Consider the following 17,845-nt stretch of genomic DNA (forward strand, 5'->3'; position numbering starts at 1 on the left):
GACAGGTTGAATAATCCTTTTTACATGTGGAAACTATTGCGAATTGAACAAATTCATTTTTTTTACCTTTATTAATCGATTTGTAATGTTAATATTGATAATCATTCTGTACAAATATTCACTTATTTTCATCACTGTAACCTTTAGCCAAGAAGGGCATATGCCATTTCAGTTTATCATCAAAATCATAAATGTTTTGGCTAGACAGAAGTGCATGTCATCCATTTTAACGCCCACTGATAGTCCAATGCAAAGTCGGACTTCAAAGTACAGCGGTCAACAGATTAGTAACAAAGTAAACACTTTCTGGCTGAGTCTACCATACAAGCAGCTTGTTGGAATCCCATACAATTCCATGAGATAGTACACACTAAATAACCCTGAAACTTTAACAGTAAATCTATTTGTATTATTATGACATTACACCGTTTCCTCTGGAATGAATCATCCAGCAACTACTTCAAATGGTTTCCCCATAATTATACATACATTCAGCACCGTTCTACAACTGATGTGTAAACAATCCAATGTTTTTCCTATTCATTCATGAATTCACTTAAATCCCATTTTCCTGGTAGGTAGGGTTTAATCTCATGCCTAAAACATAACACTGTAAAATAGAAACAGGAATGTTCAGTGATATCCTGCACATTTTTCTCTGTGGGTGTTGAGTTTCTGAGCTCCTTTTTGTCCTTCTCTTTGGTCTTTAGAGTTTTGCTGCAGAGCCTGGTCTCTCCATTTGGAGTATCAAGGAAGCAGTGGCTGGTTCATCTGTGAGCCAGAACAGCTCACCGTGGCTGGGGACCACTCTGGCTGCAGGTAGGGCCTGGCCTTCACCACCCTCCAGCACTTGAAAGGAAAAGCTCACTTGTAGTAGTGTTATCAACAACCACAGAAATGCTCTCAATCCATTACTGTTTTACAGTGAGATCTATTTTTGGGATATATATATTTTTTAAACAGTAAATTACAGGTAAACATAAATACAAATAACCTGAATCAAGTCTTCATAGTGACATTTCTTGATGCTTAATAGGTTAGGATCAGGGTTAGATATTATTGAGTCAGAGAGGATGCCAGTATGGAGGAGAGGATATAGTACCTTTATCACTGGTGCTTTGCTGCCCCCTGTTGACAAAGACCACACAATGGGCTAAGTTCACTATGGAAAATGTCATGGTCACACGTTGTGGTGGGGGCTTGGGCGAGTCACAGATTGGGGCCACAATTTTCTAGGTTTCCTAAAAGAGTAAACCCAAAATACAAGAATGGTCCATACATAGCCAGTGGAGTGACTAAAACAACACATGCATGGCAGGACAGGTGTATCCATGTGTGTGACGAAACACATTAAATAAACACTCTACTGGTCAGAACCAGACTTGAATTAACTGAAAGGAAGAATCTAAAGATAATTTTTAAAAACCTTACACTGAGATGTCACAAAATACTGGCTATACGTTCATTTATAGCCCCAAACCTCTGAATCCATATTTTAACCTACTGCATATTATCTTTAAGTGACTTTAAAATATGTTCTAATTATGATAGACTGAAGGGTGGGTTCCCAGGGGGATTTATAACAACGGGTGTTTGAAGTGGTGTGAAATTTTCTAACATGGTTAAAAGCCCCATATGTCAGTATGACAGTAATTTGCAATCATGCATTCATGGCTTTGCACTACAATACATTATGTTTGTGTCAACATGAACGTCTTCCCTTACATGTGCTAAACATAACTATTTGTATTCAACTAACTGTAGAGTGGTTATGGCTCATTTCCAGTTCAGATAACATGAAACTGGGAGAGGGTGGCTGCTTGGGACATGTATGCTGAGGGTTTTCTGATCTCCCATAACAGAAGACAGTTCTTCCTTCATGAAAGACTATCTGATGAGAATAGTACCTAACAGCTTTAATTAGACCCAGACCAAGCAACGCTTTTTTAACGTTTTTTAACCCCCATTGAGAACAGATGTAATGTCATGATCTGATCTTCACAAGACCATATATGGATAGAAAAAGAAGACGTATTAGAAACATTGATGTAAATAGTTATCCGTTTTAGCTCCTTTGATACCAGAATTACAACCTAATGAGTGATACAGGTGGCGTTCCAGGTCGTCTGAGAAGATTTCTTTATCATATAAAATGCTAAACACTTCTCCAGGCATTGTGAGACTTGATAAACAGTGCAACGTGACTGCAAAAAAAGACAACCTGGGAGTCAACATGGCTACAGTGCAATAAAGAAGACCTGAAACTGGGCTGTAGACTATGCTCACCTACAACGGAGGATGGTCTGGGAAGAGGGAACAGGTGTGTCCATCAGGCCCCATGTCCAGCAGCAACAGATCAAACACAGAGATATCCTCCTTCAGGACTCCGTGAATTGACGTTGCCACAAGCAGCACTGGAGATATTGAGATGAACGAGATGCAACACTTTGCTCTCACACCGTCGCACAAAGTATCTGCACGGGTTCCCTTCACACTGTTCACAGCGTGGTAGACAGGGCACCAAATTAGCAGAGAAGTTGAGTCTTGCGATTCAACACTCTTAGTTGTTGCGGAAATTGACCCACTATGCTGTTTACTTTCTGCATCTACGTCATATCGCTGAGTTTACCTTTAATACGAAAATAGATTATAATATCTCAATGGTTCATGTCATAACTTTTCTTTGTTTCATAACCATACAAGTGATAAATGAACTGTGTGTGTGTGTGTGTATATATATATATATATATATATATATATATATATATATATATATATATGTGTGTGTGTGTGTGTGTGTGTGTGTGTGTGTGTGTGTGTGTGTGTGTGTGTGTGTGTGTGTGTGTGTGTGTGTGAGTCTGTACCTCCTTCAGTTTGCGGGCATAATCCTCAGCACACTCCTGTACAGATGAAGAGGGGTCAATCGCTAGGACCATACTGTCTGGGATGTTGATTTTGGAGAACAACTGATTCTGTTGACAAAAACAAAACATGATTGAATATAAATAGTTATTTAACCTGATAGATGCAGAAGAACTGTCCTTACTTAAGGTTGAATGAGAACTAGAAAAAGGTAGTAAATGCCCTGCCCCTGAATTAAATATGTGTGCTCGCAGAAAAATACAGACATCAGGCTGTAGATAAGAATATGCACATGCATTAACTGTACAAACATCTTTCTAACATTGAGTTTACACCTCCATTTTCCCTCAGAACAGCCCCAATTTGTCAGGGCATGGGCAAGGTTTAGAAAGCGTTCCACAGGGATGCTGGCTCATATTGACTCAAATGCTTCCCATAGTTGTATCAAGTTGGCTGAATGTCCTTTGGGTGGTGGACCATTTTTGATACACACAGGAAACTGTTGAGGGTGACAAACCATGCAGTTCTTGACACACATTTGAACTGGTGCGCCTGGCATCTAGTACCATACCCCGTTCAACGGCACTTAAATATTTTGTCTTGCCCATTCACCCTCTGAACGGCACACATACTGCAAACAATCCATGTCTCAATTGTCCTTCTTTAACCTGTCTCCTCCCCTTCATCTACACTGATTGAAGTGGATGTAACAACTGACATCAATAGGGGATCATAGCCTTCACCTGGTCAGTCTATCATGGAAAGAGCATATGTTCCTAATATTTTGTACATTCAGTGTATATTAATTGTTATCTTTTCTACATATCAGGTTTACAGTAAACTCTGTGATTTTAATATATGCAGCTGCCGAGGCAAGGACCAGTAAACTATGAGATTCTGTTACCTTGTGCAGTCCATAGGTACTCTCTCCATTGTCAAAGGGAACCAGCCTGTCATCACAGAAACCTACTAGCCAGTGGCTGCAGTCCAGGTCTGGCAGGGCGGGCAGCTCCTTGCTGAGCATGGACACCAAGCTGCCCCCTGAGAGGCCCAGGGAGAACTGGCCATGGTCCAACAGGGCCTTGTCAGCCCGAGATGCTACCAGGTGAGCCAGAGCTGGACCAAGCTCTGCTGCTGAAGAGAACACCACTACTCTTCTGCCTGACATCCTGACTGGAATAGAAGAGGGAAAAGAAAGAAGGTTGAGGTAACGGAAAACATTTTATTTTATAATCAGTGATGCACTTACTATACCAGCAAGGAGGAAGTGTCACTGTCAATCCACATCATTGTTTTACAATTCACCATGATATTGCAGAATTTCCCCAATTCCAGAGAAGAAGGCCAGCTACCAATAAATATAGAAAAAAAGGCAAGACTGGACTGGTCTATAATAATAATGATGGTGAGTACTCTTCGGCAGAACTTCACATCTCACTGTAGTCCGAATGTGACTACGCTTTCCATTGCCTGTACATCAGCCTAAGTTAAAATGTAATTGTATGAAACATTCTGGCTTGTACAGAAACTTTCCAAATTTTTGCAGTGCTTAGTTTCAGGCTGTGTAACCAGAAACTGGTATAACAGTCTGATTTATTAGCAGAATCTCACCGATGCACGTTGTAATAGTGTCCACTGTGGTGCATGTAAAATAGCTTTGCAGTGCCATTGACAGCTTGCATCTCAATCTGGAGAGTAGGTGAAGCTCACCAGTTCCAGACAGGTATCAAATTAATACTATTAGCCATAATAAAGCGTGTGGAAAAGCAACATTTTACTCAAAGTTAATCTTGTGGAATTACTTTTTTTTTTTTTGGTCGGCGAACATTTTGCCACTCGCAGCACTTCCTGAAACTATTCATCCACTAGCCAATCAAATATCCGCAGGACCGCCCTGTTATGTTGCATTCTGGTAATTGTAGTGAATGTGATTACCTCGAATCCCATGTGCACTGTATATGGATTTAAGCCTAAAAACTGTCTTTAGTACACTATAATCGTCTTTGATTATCTGGAAATCAACCAACTGATAATTAACAGTTGATGAACTACTTATAATAATTTAACCTCATTTTACTCGATATAGTTATGGTAGTTGTTAAATTAAAATGTTATAAAATTATTCTCCCAAATGCTTTTTAGATACAAAGTTGCCACTTGTCTTTGCTGCGATTTCCCCTCCGATCCTGTAGATGGAACCATGTGTCTTTGTTGTGTGCATGTTTGTACAAAGAATTCGAGGCACACATTGTTATATTTAACAAACTAAATATTTGACAGCTCGTTGAAAGTAATACATACAGTTATCAGCATATTTTAGTTGTATATATACTTTTGCCAAAATGTCGACAGCTTTTTGTTTTCAAGCACAGCTCGTTTCAGTCATGGACGCGTTATCAAAAACAGCTGTTTCAGAAATAAGCAAACTGGTCGACATCGAATCAAAGGTTTTAAAATTAGAAATAACGCGTGGTCGGAATGAAATAGCAGCACTTACAGAGAAACTGCAGTTGATGGAGAATTTGCTTTGGATCGACCGAGGGCACAGGCAGCACGCAACCGCAGATACACGCACGAAAACACCAATAAGAGTGAGAGACGGTTCAATGAACGAGTATTGTGAAATATCTCAGTCTGAGCCCAAAAGACCTGCAATTAAAAAAAGGTTTGCAAAAAGTTGACTCTTATTCAATATTCCATGGGCAGGTAATGTAATTGTGTGTGTATGTGAATATATCTGGGTCAAATACGTGTGCTGTGTTTAGTCCCCAAAGTGCACATGCCTAATTTGCTATAGTTTTTAACCCAGGTCTGGATTATACTGGCCACAAATCACAGATATTAGAATGATTCTGCATGAAACCCTGTGCTGCTTCAATCATGTGGCTTCTGCTTGCTCTTTGGGTTTAGGCTGGGTAACTGTGAAAACAATAATTGTATCAAATACTTTATTTATTGATTGAACCTAACTTTTTTTATCTGTCAGAATGTAATATATTTGTTTTCTTGTATGCTTAGTGAGAGTTCCTGGGAAAACATTTGTCCTCCCCAAGAGATGCACGTCATCCATCCGGTTGAAGATAGTGCTCTTGTGGTAAGTTATGAAACTGTCATTCCTTCTGTCAAGTAGCCTTACTGTAATGTCCTTCTAGTTACCATTTTTTGCTGAGCTATTGTTATTTACCCTAAAGCCTACCACAGTGGTGAGAGACCAGCCTAAGTTGATTGTGATCAAGGAGGAACCTTCAGAGGTGGACATATGGGGTAGTGGGCCAAAGACTGAACTCATAAATGAAAAGGGTGAGTGTTGATGGATTAAATCACATGAGGGCCTGGGTGCCAAATAGTACACTGTCAGGGAGGACAATGACTTGTGTTGGCATTGCTGAACAGTTGGGTAATCTAGTGCAATAATACAATAGGCAAAATGCAGAAGCATTGGCTTGTCTTGTGTAACTGAATAAAGATTGAACTGTTTAATTCTGTTCTAAAATATATACATATACATGTCTTCCTGTGTCAAACAGAAGCAGCAACATCACTTGATACAGATGTTGGGTGTCTTGATGTGCATCAGCATTGTCCAGACGGCTCAGACAAACACCCTATGCTTACTGAGAGCCAAGTGAACCACAGCACTCCGCCCTCATCCAGAGTGCAATTGGAGGACCTGGACACACATTGGATGCCGCCTGCATGTTCACAGAGCCAGGATGCACAGCAGATTACACCTGCTGCACAGAGAAACTCCATAACTGGAAACAGCTCTGGTGGTATAACAAATGTGCCCTTTCAGAGTTTCAGTGTGGCAAAGTCAAACATGAAGATCCACAGCCTGAGAACGTCAGGAGCTAAAAGATTTGGCTGTATGCAATGTGGCAAGAACTTCAGGTGTTACAGTCAGCTGGAAATACACCAGCGAAGTCACACTGGAGAGAAACCGTACCGATGCACGCTGTGTGGAAAGAGATACGCACAAAAAGGGCATCTTTATACCCACCAACGCACCCATACTGGAGAAAAACCATATCGCTGCCTCGACTGCGGCAAGAGCTTCATTCAAAAATGCACTCTCGATATGCACCAGCGCACCCACACTGGAGAAAAACCTTATGTTTGTGTGAAATGTGGGAAGGGATTTACTAAAAACTGTAACCTTAAGAAACACATGGGTGTACATACAGAGTTCAGCATGCATGTTTCCAGTGAGTCCAGTTTTCAAGAGGACAGATGGTAAAATAGACCATGAGTACTAGTACCAACCAACCAGCCTCTGCAGTGGATTTGATGGATTTAAAAGTCATTAAAAGTTTTCCTCAATAGAATAGAAGTTTTTGCTTTTCAGAAAAATAAAGGTGTCCCTTTTTCAACATTTGCTAGGTCTCTATTCTGCTGTCTGTCATATTTTTCCTCATTTCAAATGGGTTTGGAGGTGAAATATAGCCCTGAAAGTAACAGCCAACTGCCAAGGTGTCTAGTTTTTTAAAAATTGGCTCTAAACATTACTGCATTGAATTGTGGGATATTTGACAGTAAACCATGAAATAAAGCTCAACAGAAGTGTCCGTGAAAAAAGTAATCGTGACCTTAATGCTTTACGGTAAAGTATCCCACAATTCAATGCGGTAATGTTTCGATTAATGAGTGAGAGGTCTATTCAGAGATGGTAGGAGAAGATAGGAAACTCTATTGCATTCTTATTAACGCCCATTATCTACGTTGCTCACGCGTCGTCAATGAGTCGCGCGGTGTATTCTGGGTGATTCTGGGACAAGGAGTGTATATATATATATATATATATATTTTATATATATATAAATACAAATACTCCTTGTGTGTGTATGTATGTATATATATAGTATATTTTCTTTCAATGAGTGAATGGGAGTCAATTGGGCGCTAACGCAAAACCCCAATATTTGTCAACAAGCAGTACAACATTACAAATATTTTCCGAGATGTGAGATATTTAACGTGTTCTCTGTAATATCGTATAGCTTTTGCATCGTGACATTACGTACTGTCGAGGAAAATAGGCATACCCCGACTTTGAGAAGGGATTGCGTGACGATTAGTTTAGCAACTGCGTGACAACTTGAACGCGATTGGTCGAGAGTCTGCTGGTGATAAGTTTCATAGGTTATCCATTATTTTTCTAATGGGATTCCTATCTTCTAATTTATCTATTATCTCTGGTCTGTTTGAGCTAGCTAGCCACCCAATCAATGTCTATTATTATTCCGTTTTATTAATATAGCCAGCCTATCATACGCGTTGGACTTATTTTCTTTTTAAAAACAAAACCATGAATACGTTGATAAATCGGGGAAGTTTTCAGACCCAGTTAGTTTCCATTATGGAAATGCTAAGCAAAGCTGCTGTGGTTGAAATCGGCAAACTTGTCGACGAGTGCTCGGCGGTTCTCCGTTCTGAAATATCCCAACAACACATGAACGAGAACGAGGCATTAAAGAAGAAATGTTACCTGCTAGAGATTGAATTAAAGACGGTAAAACTGCACGAACGTAAAAGGGTCATTGCCAGCCGTTGTCAGAATGGAGTTCAGGTCTCGGGACAAATATTTACGCATCAAGCAAGTGAGAACCGAGGTGAGCATTTTTAGACAGTAGGTTAGATATATTTAATCCATGATAGGTTGCTAGCTAGCAACTATAGCCGATTAAAATACATTCCATGATTTACGACTTAGATAAGTGTGGGCGGGCTTTAAAGATACACCTAGTGATTTCAGCACCCAAAGAATAGCCCGCAATAGCTGCACACATTGTTCTGTGTAATTGCGGGCTATTCTTTGGGTAATGTAATCAGTACATTATGTTGGTTTTTGTTAACTTTTTATGTGACATCGGCCGAACAGCCACGTACTCCATCTAAACGACTCAATTCTCAATTTCGGGTACAGTTCTAGAAACATAAAGCTCTCTACTTTCATATCACATCAAACATGAAACAAATTCAAATTGTACAGTTAACGTTACTGCACTGTTTTAACACAGTTGCAGCCGACAGTATATTTCGGTGACATGTTTGTTGCGTCCATCTTCCGTTTACACCAAGGTGTTCGGAGACGTCTTCCAGGTGTTTTCCGTAATCAAGCGATGTAAACATGGACATTTGGCACTGTCAGAACCCTAACAATGAGAAGGTGTGTAGTAATTTAACCTTTTGATTTTTGAAAATTATTTCTCGCGGATATGGAATATGCGTTCCTTATGTTTTCAAAATCATACCGCAAGCGATGCATTTTAACGTTCATAATGAGTGTGGGTGTCTTAACAAACTTCCCACGCCAGACGATCTTTAAAGTCCAGACGGATTACCAGGACGTGTACTCAAAACATGTGCTGAGCAGCTGGCAAGCGTCTTCACTGACATTTTCAACCTAACCCTGACCTGGTCTGTAATACAAACTTGTTTCAAGCAGACCACCATAGTCCCCTTGACCAAGAATTCCAACGTAACCTGCCTAAATTACTATCACTCTGTAACACTTGCATGTATATAAATGCTTTGAAAGGCTGGCCATTGCTCAAACAGATGACGCAATCTCTATTGCACTCCACACTGCCCTCAGCCATTTGGATAAATGGAATACCTATGTAAGAATGCTGTTCATTGACTAGAGCTCAGCATTCAACATCATAGTCTCCTCCAAGCTCATCACCAAGCTCAGGACCCTGGGACTGATCACCTCCCTCATCAACTGGATCTTGGACTTCCTGACGGGCTGTCCCCCTCCAGGCGCTGAGGGTAGGCAACAACACATCTGCCACACTGACCATCAACCCGGGGCCCCTCAGGGTTGTGTGCTTAGTCAGAGACCTGGCAATGTGGTGCCAGCGCAACAACCTCTCCCTCAACGTCAGCAAGAGAAAGGAGCTGATCGTGGACTACAGGAACAGAGGGGTGAGTATGCCCCCATTCACATTGATGGGGCAATAGTGTAGAGGGTCGAGAGCTTCAAATGTCTTGGTGTCCACATCACTAAGGAATTAACATGGTCCACACATTTGTGAAGAGGGCATGACAGCACCTCTTCCCCCCTCAGGAGGCTGAAAAGATTTGGCATGGGCCCTCAGATCCTCAAAGTTCTACAGCTGCACCATTAAGAGGATCTTGACTGGCTGCATCAATGCATTGGAATGGCAACTGCAAGGCACCTGACCGCAAGGCGCTACAGAGGGTGGCGCGTAAGGCCCAGTATATCACTGAGGCCGAGCTCCCTGCCATCGAGGACCTCTACCAGGCAGTGTCAGAGGAAGAACCCAAAAATTTGCAGATTCCAGCCCCCCCCCCCAAGCGATATAGGCTGTTTTCTGCCACTGCACGGCAAGTAGTTCCAGTGCACAAGTCTGGAACCAACAGGACCCTGAACAGCTTCTACCCCCAAGACATAAGACTACTAAATAAGACTTCTAAATAGCTAATCAAATGGCTACCCGGACTACCTACATTGACCCTTTTTTTGTACTGTCTCTATACCCACACATACTTACACTGACACCCCAACATACACACACTTTCACACTCGCCACATACGCTGCTGCCACGGTCTAATATCTACCCCATTGCCTAGTCACTTTACCCCTACCTATATGCTACCTTAATTACCTCGTACCCCTGCACATTGACTCCGTACGGGTATTCGCTGTATATAGCCATGTTATTTTTATAAGTTATTCACTGTGTATTTATTTATTCCGTATGTCACTATTTTTATTATTATTAAAACATGTATTTTTTTTATTTAACGACATTGTTGGGAAAGGAACCGTAAGCAAGCATTTCACTGTTAGTCTACACCTGTTATTTACAAAGTAAGTGACAAATACATTTATGCCCACAATGCTTCCATTCATCTTCCCATTAGACAAATCTGCAAGCATATATGTACTTCCAAAAAAGGTCTAAATAGAAATGTATAAGCAACCAGAATTTTTTTCAATGTATTGTTTTTGATGGTAAAGGCACCCGAAACAGCACCTCTTCTGGTAAAAAAAAACAATATTCAATTTTTATTTAAACCTTTTTTGGAAGTACATACCGGGCGTAACAGCAGTAAATGACGATAGTTGCCTGCATATTTGGACATTAAACCGCTTGCAGAGCTGTTTAATGGGAAGATGAATGGATGCTGGTTCAGCCACGGTCAGTATATTCACGATAGACGTTTCCATTTTCAGAGAAGCAGTCTGCACCCGCCATAGAGGGTGTCTTTGGTAAGGACTGGTGCATGGACCTATGGAGAAATGGAGACTCTATCCCTCAGGATAAAGAGACAATTGGATCGGTCATTTTGGGCGATGGTGACGTCACTCAGGTCAGATGTATTAATATCCTTGAATAGTGCATCTCTGCTAGCCAGGCTGTCCTACTTTGTTCCCTTCCCCTGACATTAGTCCTACAATGTTTGCAGATCTGTAAGGTGACAAACCAAGCAATATGGCGGAAGCGCTACACACCCCCACTGGTGTTTATACCTATTCAGATCCAAGGGTTAAGGAGCGAATTGGGACTGGGAAGGGTTATACTCTTGGATCACAAGGGTTTCAAAGGTTCTTCTGTTACAGTCGGAATAAAAAAAGAACCATGTGTTGTCTAATAACAGTCACTCACCTGTCTTGTGTAGGCAATAGACTTGGTGAACAATGAGCCCGAGTTGGTGTTTATCAAAGAGGAGCTGTTTGAGGATCAGCCAGTGGACCAGCAGAGGGGACATGCAAGCAACAGAAAAAGTATGTGTGTCGTGATCGAGAAATTCTGACAGCTCATTCATATGTAAAATAAACAACATCCTTTCATGACGGATGGGGGCAAGTTGCAATTGTAAGTCAGTCTCTGGATAAGCATTGTATGCTACTATGACTAGTTTAAGGAAATAGGGCTGTGGCGGTCATTACATTTTGTCAGCCTGTTATTGTCATGCAAACGACTGCTGGTCTCACGGTAATTGACTGTTAATCGCCAGGCTCCACTCATACAAGCCGCTGATGCGGTCTCCATTTAAAAAAAAAAGATGAATAAATCGACTACAAATCACAATAAATTCATTCTTTTAGGCAGAGCTAAAGAAACATTATGAAATGAAAAAAATGTATTTCAGATGAACCAAATGTGTTGGACTACTTACTGTATGTTATCTGGCTATGCACCACGCCATAGGCTTGTTTATTTAGCAGACAAGATATGCTTATAAGATGCGTGCCAGTATTTTACGATTATATGGTTTTAAAGTAAGAAGAATATAATTGAACTTACCTAAATAGGATTATGTTGCTCATATGAAGTGGCAATGTTGAGCGTAAAATGTATCATTTGAAACGGGTCATATACGCTAGATTTAGAGTTATTTGGCAACTTTAGTTGTGAACGATTTACAAGCCTTAGAAATTAAGACGTATGGGCTGCTTGTGCTCTTGCCTCAGGTTGCACATGCTGTTCTGTTTCACCCATCAGACTTTTCTCAATTTAATCTAGTCTTTACTGCTATGGAAATCAGTTTAGATTTATAAATCTTCATTTATCAAATGGGCAAGAACCGAGGCAAGATAAAAAATAAATATTATTATTATTATTTATTTTAACTTTATTTAACCAACAGATTTTATTTAAGAACAGATTCTTATTTTCAACGACGGCCTAGGAACAGTGGGTTAACTGCCTGTTCAGGGGCAGAACGACAGATTTGTACCTTGTCAGCTCGGGGGTTTGAACTTGCAACCTTCCGGTTACTAGTCCAACGCTCTAACCACTAGGCTACTCTGCCGCCCCATGTCATCCATATGCACTGGAAAAGTGGGGGAAACTTTACCGTCTGTATGTTTTTCACTCATGTTGGGTAGGCTACTCCAGTAATTTCACTGCACCACATATAATAACCCCGCCCCCCCCGTACTCTTTATGCCAAGGGCTCTCCAACCCTGTTCCTGCAGCTACCCAGTGCTTAATTTGGGAAACAAAGTGAAATCTGTTCAGGAACAAGGATAGTAACATGTTTTCCAATGTTTCAACCTATTGATCAATTTGAAGAAAGAAGTTCAACAATCTCAGTTTTAAAAGCACATACTGTTTTGATGTGATTTTTTTGATTGCGTTTGCATTGTCTGTGGTTGGAGGCGAAGTAGTGCCCTGAGTACCAGGCCGTTAGCGACCTGATGAATTAGCGAGTTGGAGATTACGGAGATTACCATGACTCGACTGTCACATAGAATTTTACTGCCGTCATGACTGCCGCTGTGGCAGTAATACTGTCACTGCAACAGCCCTATATGGGACTGGTTATTGAATTGTTTCACAGCTGTGATGCCGGTGTTGAGATTGTTTTCATTTGTACTGTACAGGGAGTGTAGCAGTGGAGGATGCTCCAGCAGTAGAGAGAACAGCTGCCAGTCAACTTCACCTATACCAGGGGGACTTGAACACATACCCTTCAATGCCTGACCCTGCAGGCAGCCATCAGGTACAGCCTGACACAGAGCAGCCCACATCCGTTGAGAGCCTCATGGAAGACCCCACTCTGGCTGGTCTGGTTGACAACACACCAGAGCCTGGCCCTGACACAGCCGACGGAATGTACATGGACTATCCTCCCCGCAACACATACGCACCAAGAAACCGGCCAAGCCTCCAGCAGGGAACTGGAAAAGACCCGAAGCAGCAGTTTGACTGTTTGTTTTGTGGGAAGAGCTTTGGTTATTTAAGCTACTTGAAAGTCCACATCAGACGCCACTCTGGAGAGAAACCGTTTGGCTGCACAGTTTGCGGGAAGCGCTTCGCTCAGAAGACGTACCTGAAGCTCCATCAGCGTACACACTCCGGAGAGAAACCCTACAGTTGCACAGAATGTGGGAAGAGTTTCTCTCAGAAGAGTTCGTTGAACGTCCACCTCCGGAGTCACACAGGGGAGAAGCCTTATAGCTGTGTCGACTGTGGGAAGAGCTACACCTATAAACACGGTTTTAACACACACCAATGTTTCAATTAAGGGATTAGGGAGTAGTCATTTTATATTGTCAATTTGTTTTATTTACATTTCAACCTTGTTTTGAAAACTGGCAACCGAAACATCTTTAACCTTATTGTAATCATGGTGGTTTTCAGTAGGTCACGTTTGTTTTTAAACTGTTGCGCTACTGTGTGCCCTTATGAACATTACCCAGCTGTTACTCTTCACTACATGGCAGAGAACTGTTCCATTCAAGTTTTCCCTCTGCGCCGTCCGTAGGATTGCACACACTGTGCCTTCTTGTCACACAATTGGCAAGAGACTATGCCCCACTGTTAGATGAAGAGATTTGAGTGACATTTTTTGAACAGTGGTTGTTTGTGCTACTGTGAAGAATGCCAGTGTGGTAGACCGATCATGTAAACGTGTGCCAAATAATTTGTCATGAATTATGAAATTAAAGTAATGCGTACAGTAATACATTTACTTATTTGTTCACATTACATATTATAAAAATGTAAACATGGCAAAGATGAAGTTATACCCTTAATGCTGCTTTAATTATGAAAGTTTACAGCAGATAAATATTCCAGAAAAACAACTGACACAATCATGGAAGCATTATGTACAAAACATTGGCAGGTTCAATCCTTGAGCCTAAAATATAGAACAGTGGTAAGTGAACATTACAGTACTTATGAATAGTGCAATACTCATGCACCACGTTCTTTGCAAAATAAAACTTCATAATTTACCTTCAAATCATACCAGATCGCCTAAAACATCCTGTTAGTGTTGTGGCTAATTCAGACAAATTAAGTGTAATAAAAAATACACTTAAAGGCTACAACATACTGTAGCGTATTCGGGGGGGGGGGGTCCCGACTGGGACTCACAGGTCCAGCATCCAATATTGCGCCAATATTGTGAAGTATGACGTACATTAGACAGTATTTGGTTCTCCAGTTTGAGCAGACACACAATCCTTTAAATGGACAATCAGCAGTTCAGATAAGAGGCCTCCCCACCAGTTTCAGTAAAAAGCTGTGCTGGGCCTTGAGAAATGTAGGCTAACCACTCAAATTCATAGAGCTATGGATGCAAGGACTGACCATCCATACCAAAATTATAGTTTTAACCATGTTTTGAGGCTATTTAGAGTGGCATGTAGCCTAGTGGCTGAGAGCGTTGGGCCAGTAACCAAAAGGTCACTGGATCAAATCGCAGAGCTGATAAGATGAAAAAGCTGTCGATGTGCCCATGAGCAAGGAACTTAACCCTAATTGCTCCTGTTAGTCGCTCTGGATAAGAGCGTCTGCTAAATGACTAAAATGTAAAGTGTTTATTTACAAGCTTATTTTGGGTTCTGATGGTGTACAACAGTTCAACTAAGCTCATGAGGCATAAGTCATGGATGTAGCAACTGTAGATTGCCCCTTTAAGTCAAGAGTATTGCAATCAACCAAAAATACTTCATTTATTTTTATGAACAGCCATGTGTGTTTGGAGCAGTTGCTGATTGATGAAAGACAACTGACACTTAGAACATTTGTGCACTTGCTTCTTTTTCTTATTTTCTTCCTTTTGACCGTGAGCTTTGGCCATGTGCTGAGTGAGGTATACTTTCTGGGTAAAACCAATTTCACATGTGAGGCATTTGAACGGTTTCTCACCAGTGTGAAGGCGCATGTGACATTTCAGATTGCCCTTCTGTGTGAATCCTCTCCCGCAGACAGTGCACGTGTGGGGTCTCTCTCCAGTGTGCACCAGGTGGTGTATCCTCAGGCTTGACGGACAGCTGAAAGACTTGCCGCAGTAATGACAAAAGTACTTTGAGCTGTTTGAGGCCAGATAATCGGGAGCAACACATTTGTGTTTTTTGAGCTGAGTTTTCCCAGGATAATAGTTCTTACACACACTGCAGTACAGTGACTTGTGAGATCTCATATGCATCGTCAGATGGTTCTGCCGCAAGAAAGTCTTCTTACAAATCACACAACTTAACTTGTTTGTGTCGGATTTACTATGGGAGTGCAAGTTAAACCGGTTAAAGTAACTGAAAGTCTTCCCAGCTTTGCTTTTTGACTTTGCTAAAGACTTCTTTGCATATGTTGGGTTTGTGATGTGTTCATCTTGTCCTTCGTTGGGCAACAGCTCGGTATCGTCTGGTAGGAACTCATTTATCTCATCGTCCTCAATGGGAAAGACATGTTCGCCATATTCCTCCTCCAATCCGTCGATGGATATGAAACGTAAAGTGTGTCCTGTGGAGACATCCGTAGTAGACATCTCCAGTACCTGTTTATGCCATCTCTCTGGCCTGTCCTGCCGGAAGGAATCAAAGGATGGATACACGTTGGAGGGCCCTTCTCTTCCATTGTCCACTAAGTCGTCATCTCCTGAAGCAACAGATCAAATACAAAAATAATACAAATAAGAGTTGTGGTTGCCTGTCCAGCTATTCATGAAAAGCAATGTCCAACCTCCATGATGACCAAATAAGAGTCACATTGGCTTATAACTGCATGGTATCAAACGCATAGCGTTAAACCTATATGATTTAGCACTACACCAGCCAGGCAAATCAAAAATCTCAGATTAAAACCTCTAAAAACTTACCATCTAAAATTATTGTTGGTCTTTCCTGTGGGTCTCTGTTTATGATTTCCACCTCAAAATCCTCCTCTTTAACATCAGCTTGGCCTGAAGGCACCCCTGTTGACTACGAGAATAAGATAAATATTTTTAGAGCCACTTGAAAAATGCAGACACTAAATAATAAAAATGCATTGAAGGAATAAGACTTCTAAATATGACAGAAAGAGTAAGTGTCCATAATGTAGGGTAGCCTCGGATTCACTCATTTCAAAGAGCTGGGCATCTGACAGCATGTCCTCTGGTAAGCCTGAGTCCTCTGTTGGTTTCCACAATCCTGCCTAGTGCTTTCTCATATCGGTGTAGATGAAGGACAGCAGACGAGGCAAGGAAAACTCCTCAGTCTCCTCACTCACTTTGGCAGTGTGTTGTGGACTGTTCTCTGTGCTGTTGGGATCCCCATGGTTCCATAGATCAAGACACCATTCCTTCCCAAATATTCCTTCAATGGTGGGGGATCCGTTTAGCCCTGGAAGAGAAGGCAGAACTGAATTGACACTTGGGCATACTGTGTCAAACACATTGTCCCCTATAGGGTGAAGACACTGTATAGACTAAAATGGAAAGGAATGAAGACTATAAGATCCCCATTCTGCATGCACCCTCGTCACGGATGCATTATAAGAGGACCACAACATACCTCTGTCTACTCTGGTGATAGTTTCACCAGTTTGAACACCAACAGAGCGATAGTTTCCAGCCAGCTTGGGAGCTGTGCTTTTCACAATTGTCAGTTCACTTTCCAGATTATGCAATTTCTCAGTGAGAGACTCATTTTCTAAAGATATTCCCGCGTATTCGTCGTCAACCAGTTTACACACATGAGCCATTGCGGTTCTAGACAGTATTTCCATGATGGAGGACAGTTGTGTATGAAAAGAAGCGCGTTTAGACATGGCTCTGCGTTAATTGTCCAAACACCGTTTGAATTGATATTAAAGTTGTTTAAACTAACCAAATATCTCGCCAATTTCGAACACAAAAAGCGTACCTAACCCAGCTGCTGAACAGTATCTAACCGGGAACAAAAACAAGAGGCAATGGAAATTCAACTTCCGGCCGACGCATATGTATGACGTACAGATTACAATAGCGTACATGTGGATAAAAATAGATGTTAACTCGATTTTTTTTGTTAAACGGAATACATTACAGTAATTTGATTAAACATATCACCGCAGTAAACACTACATTTTAAACCTTTATTTTGTGGGGCTGTGACCCCATCTACTGGTCCAAAGTTATATTACTGTAAAAATTAAACGCACATCAGTAAAAGTACGCAAATCAGAGGAAAAAAACGATTTTTTAAATGACAATCTTGAAACGACAATTGTTGATGCATATTTAACCTGGTTCCAG

The 17,845-nt window shown here is 41.2% G+C and overlaps 3 protein-coding genes and 1 pseudogene across 6 annotated transcripts; 2 read left to right on the forward strand and 2 right to left on the reverse strand.

Annotated features, from left to right (window-relative positions):
- Positions 1 to 52: 52 nt before the first annotated feature.
- LOC118365753 (6-phosphogluconolactonase-like) lies at positions 53 to 4,807 on the reverse strand (annotated as a pseudogene).
- On the forward strand, positions 3,938 to 7,237 carry LOC118365108 (oocyte zinc finger protein XlCOF19-like). 2 transcript variants are annotated; one of them, XM_052490688.1, is made up of 5 exons: positions 3,938 to 4,069; positions 4,181 to 4,267; positions 5,881 to 5,956; positions 6,054 to 6,162; positions 6,390 to 7,237. In XM_052490688.1, the coding sequence occupies exons 3-5, from the start codon at positions 5,918 to 5,920 to the stop codon at positions 7,097 to 7,099; spliced, it is 858 nt and encodes a 285-aa protein (XP_052346648.1). In that variant the 5' UTR covers positions 3,938 to 4,069; positions 4,181 to 4,267; positions 5,881 to 5,917; the 3' UTR covers positions 7,100 to 7,237. The 2 variants fall into 2 exon arrangements, with proteins under 2 accessions (XP_052346648.1, XP_035602952.1); XM_035747059.2 differs by lacking the exons at positions 3,938 to 4,069; positions 4,181 to 4,267 and adding an exon at positions 5,031 to 5,527.
- A 660-nt stretch (positions 7,238 to 7,897) lies between these two features.
- On the forward strand, positions 7,898 to 14,306 carry LOC118365110 (zinc finger protein 567-like). 3 transcript variants are annotated; one of them, XM_035747063.2, is made up of 4 exons: positions 7,898 to 8,471; positions 11,067 to 11,203; positions 11,513 to 11,618; positions 13,224 to 14,306. In XM_035747063.2, the coding sequence occupies exons 1-4, from the start codon at positions 8,168 to 8,170 to the stop codon at positions 13,865 to 13,867; spliced, it is 1,191 nt and encodes a 396-aa protein (XP_035602956.1). In that variant the 5' UTR covers positions 7,898 to 8,167; the 3' UTR covers positions 13,868 to 14,306. The 3 variants fall into 3 exon arrangements, with proteins under 3 accessions (XP_035602956.1, XP_035602957.1, XP_052346649.1); XM_035747064.2 differs by lacking the exon at positions 7,898 to 8,471 and adding an exon at positions 8,693 to 9,028; XM_052490689.1 differs by lacking the exon at positions 7,898 to 8,471 and adding an exon at positions 9,081 to 9,789.
- A 55-nt stretch (positions 14,307 to 14,361) lies between these two features.
- Positions 14,362 to 17,757, reverse strand: LOC127905937 (zinc finger protein 816-like). Its single transcript, XM_052490687.1, has 4 exons — positions 17,124 to 17,757; positions 16,840 to 16,952; positions 16,448 to 16,550; positions 14,362 to 16,227 (listed from the first exon to the last, which is right to left on the reverse strand). The coding sequence occupies exons 1-4, from the start codon at positions 17,377 to 17,379 to the stop codon at positions 15,302 to 15,304; spliced, it is 1,398 nt and encodes a 465-aa protein (XP_052346647.1). The 5' UTR covers positions 17,380 to 17,757; the 3' UTR covers positions 14,362 to 15,301.
- Positions 17,758 to 17,845: the final 88 nt, after the last annotated feature.

This window comes from Oncorhynchus keta, chromosome 32 (genome assembly GCF_023373465.1).
Source record: "Oncorhynchus keta strain PuntledgeMale-10-30-2019 chromosome 32, Oket_V2, whole genome shotgun sequence".
In the NCBI taxonomy this organism is placed as follows: Eukaryota; Metazoa; Chordata; class Actinopteri; order Salmoniformes; family Salmonidae; genus Oncorhynchus; species Oncorhynchus keta.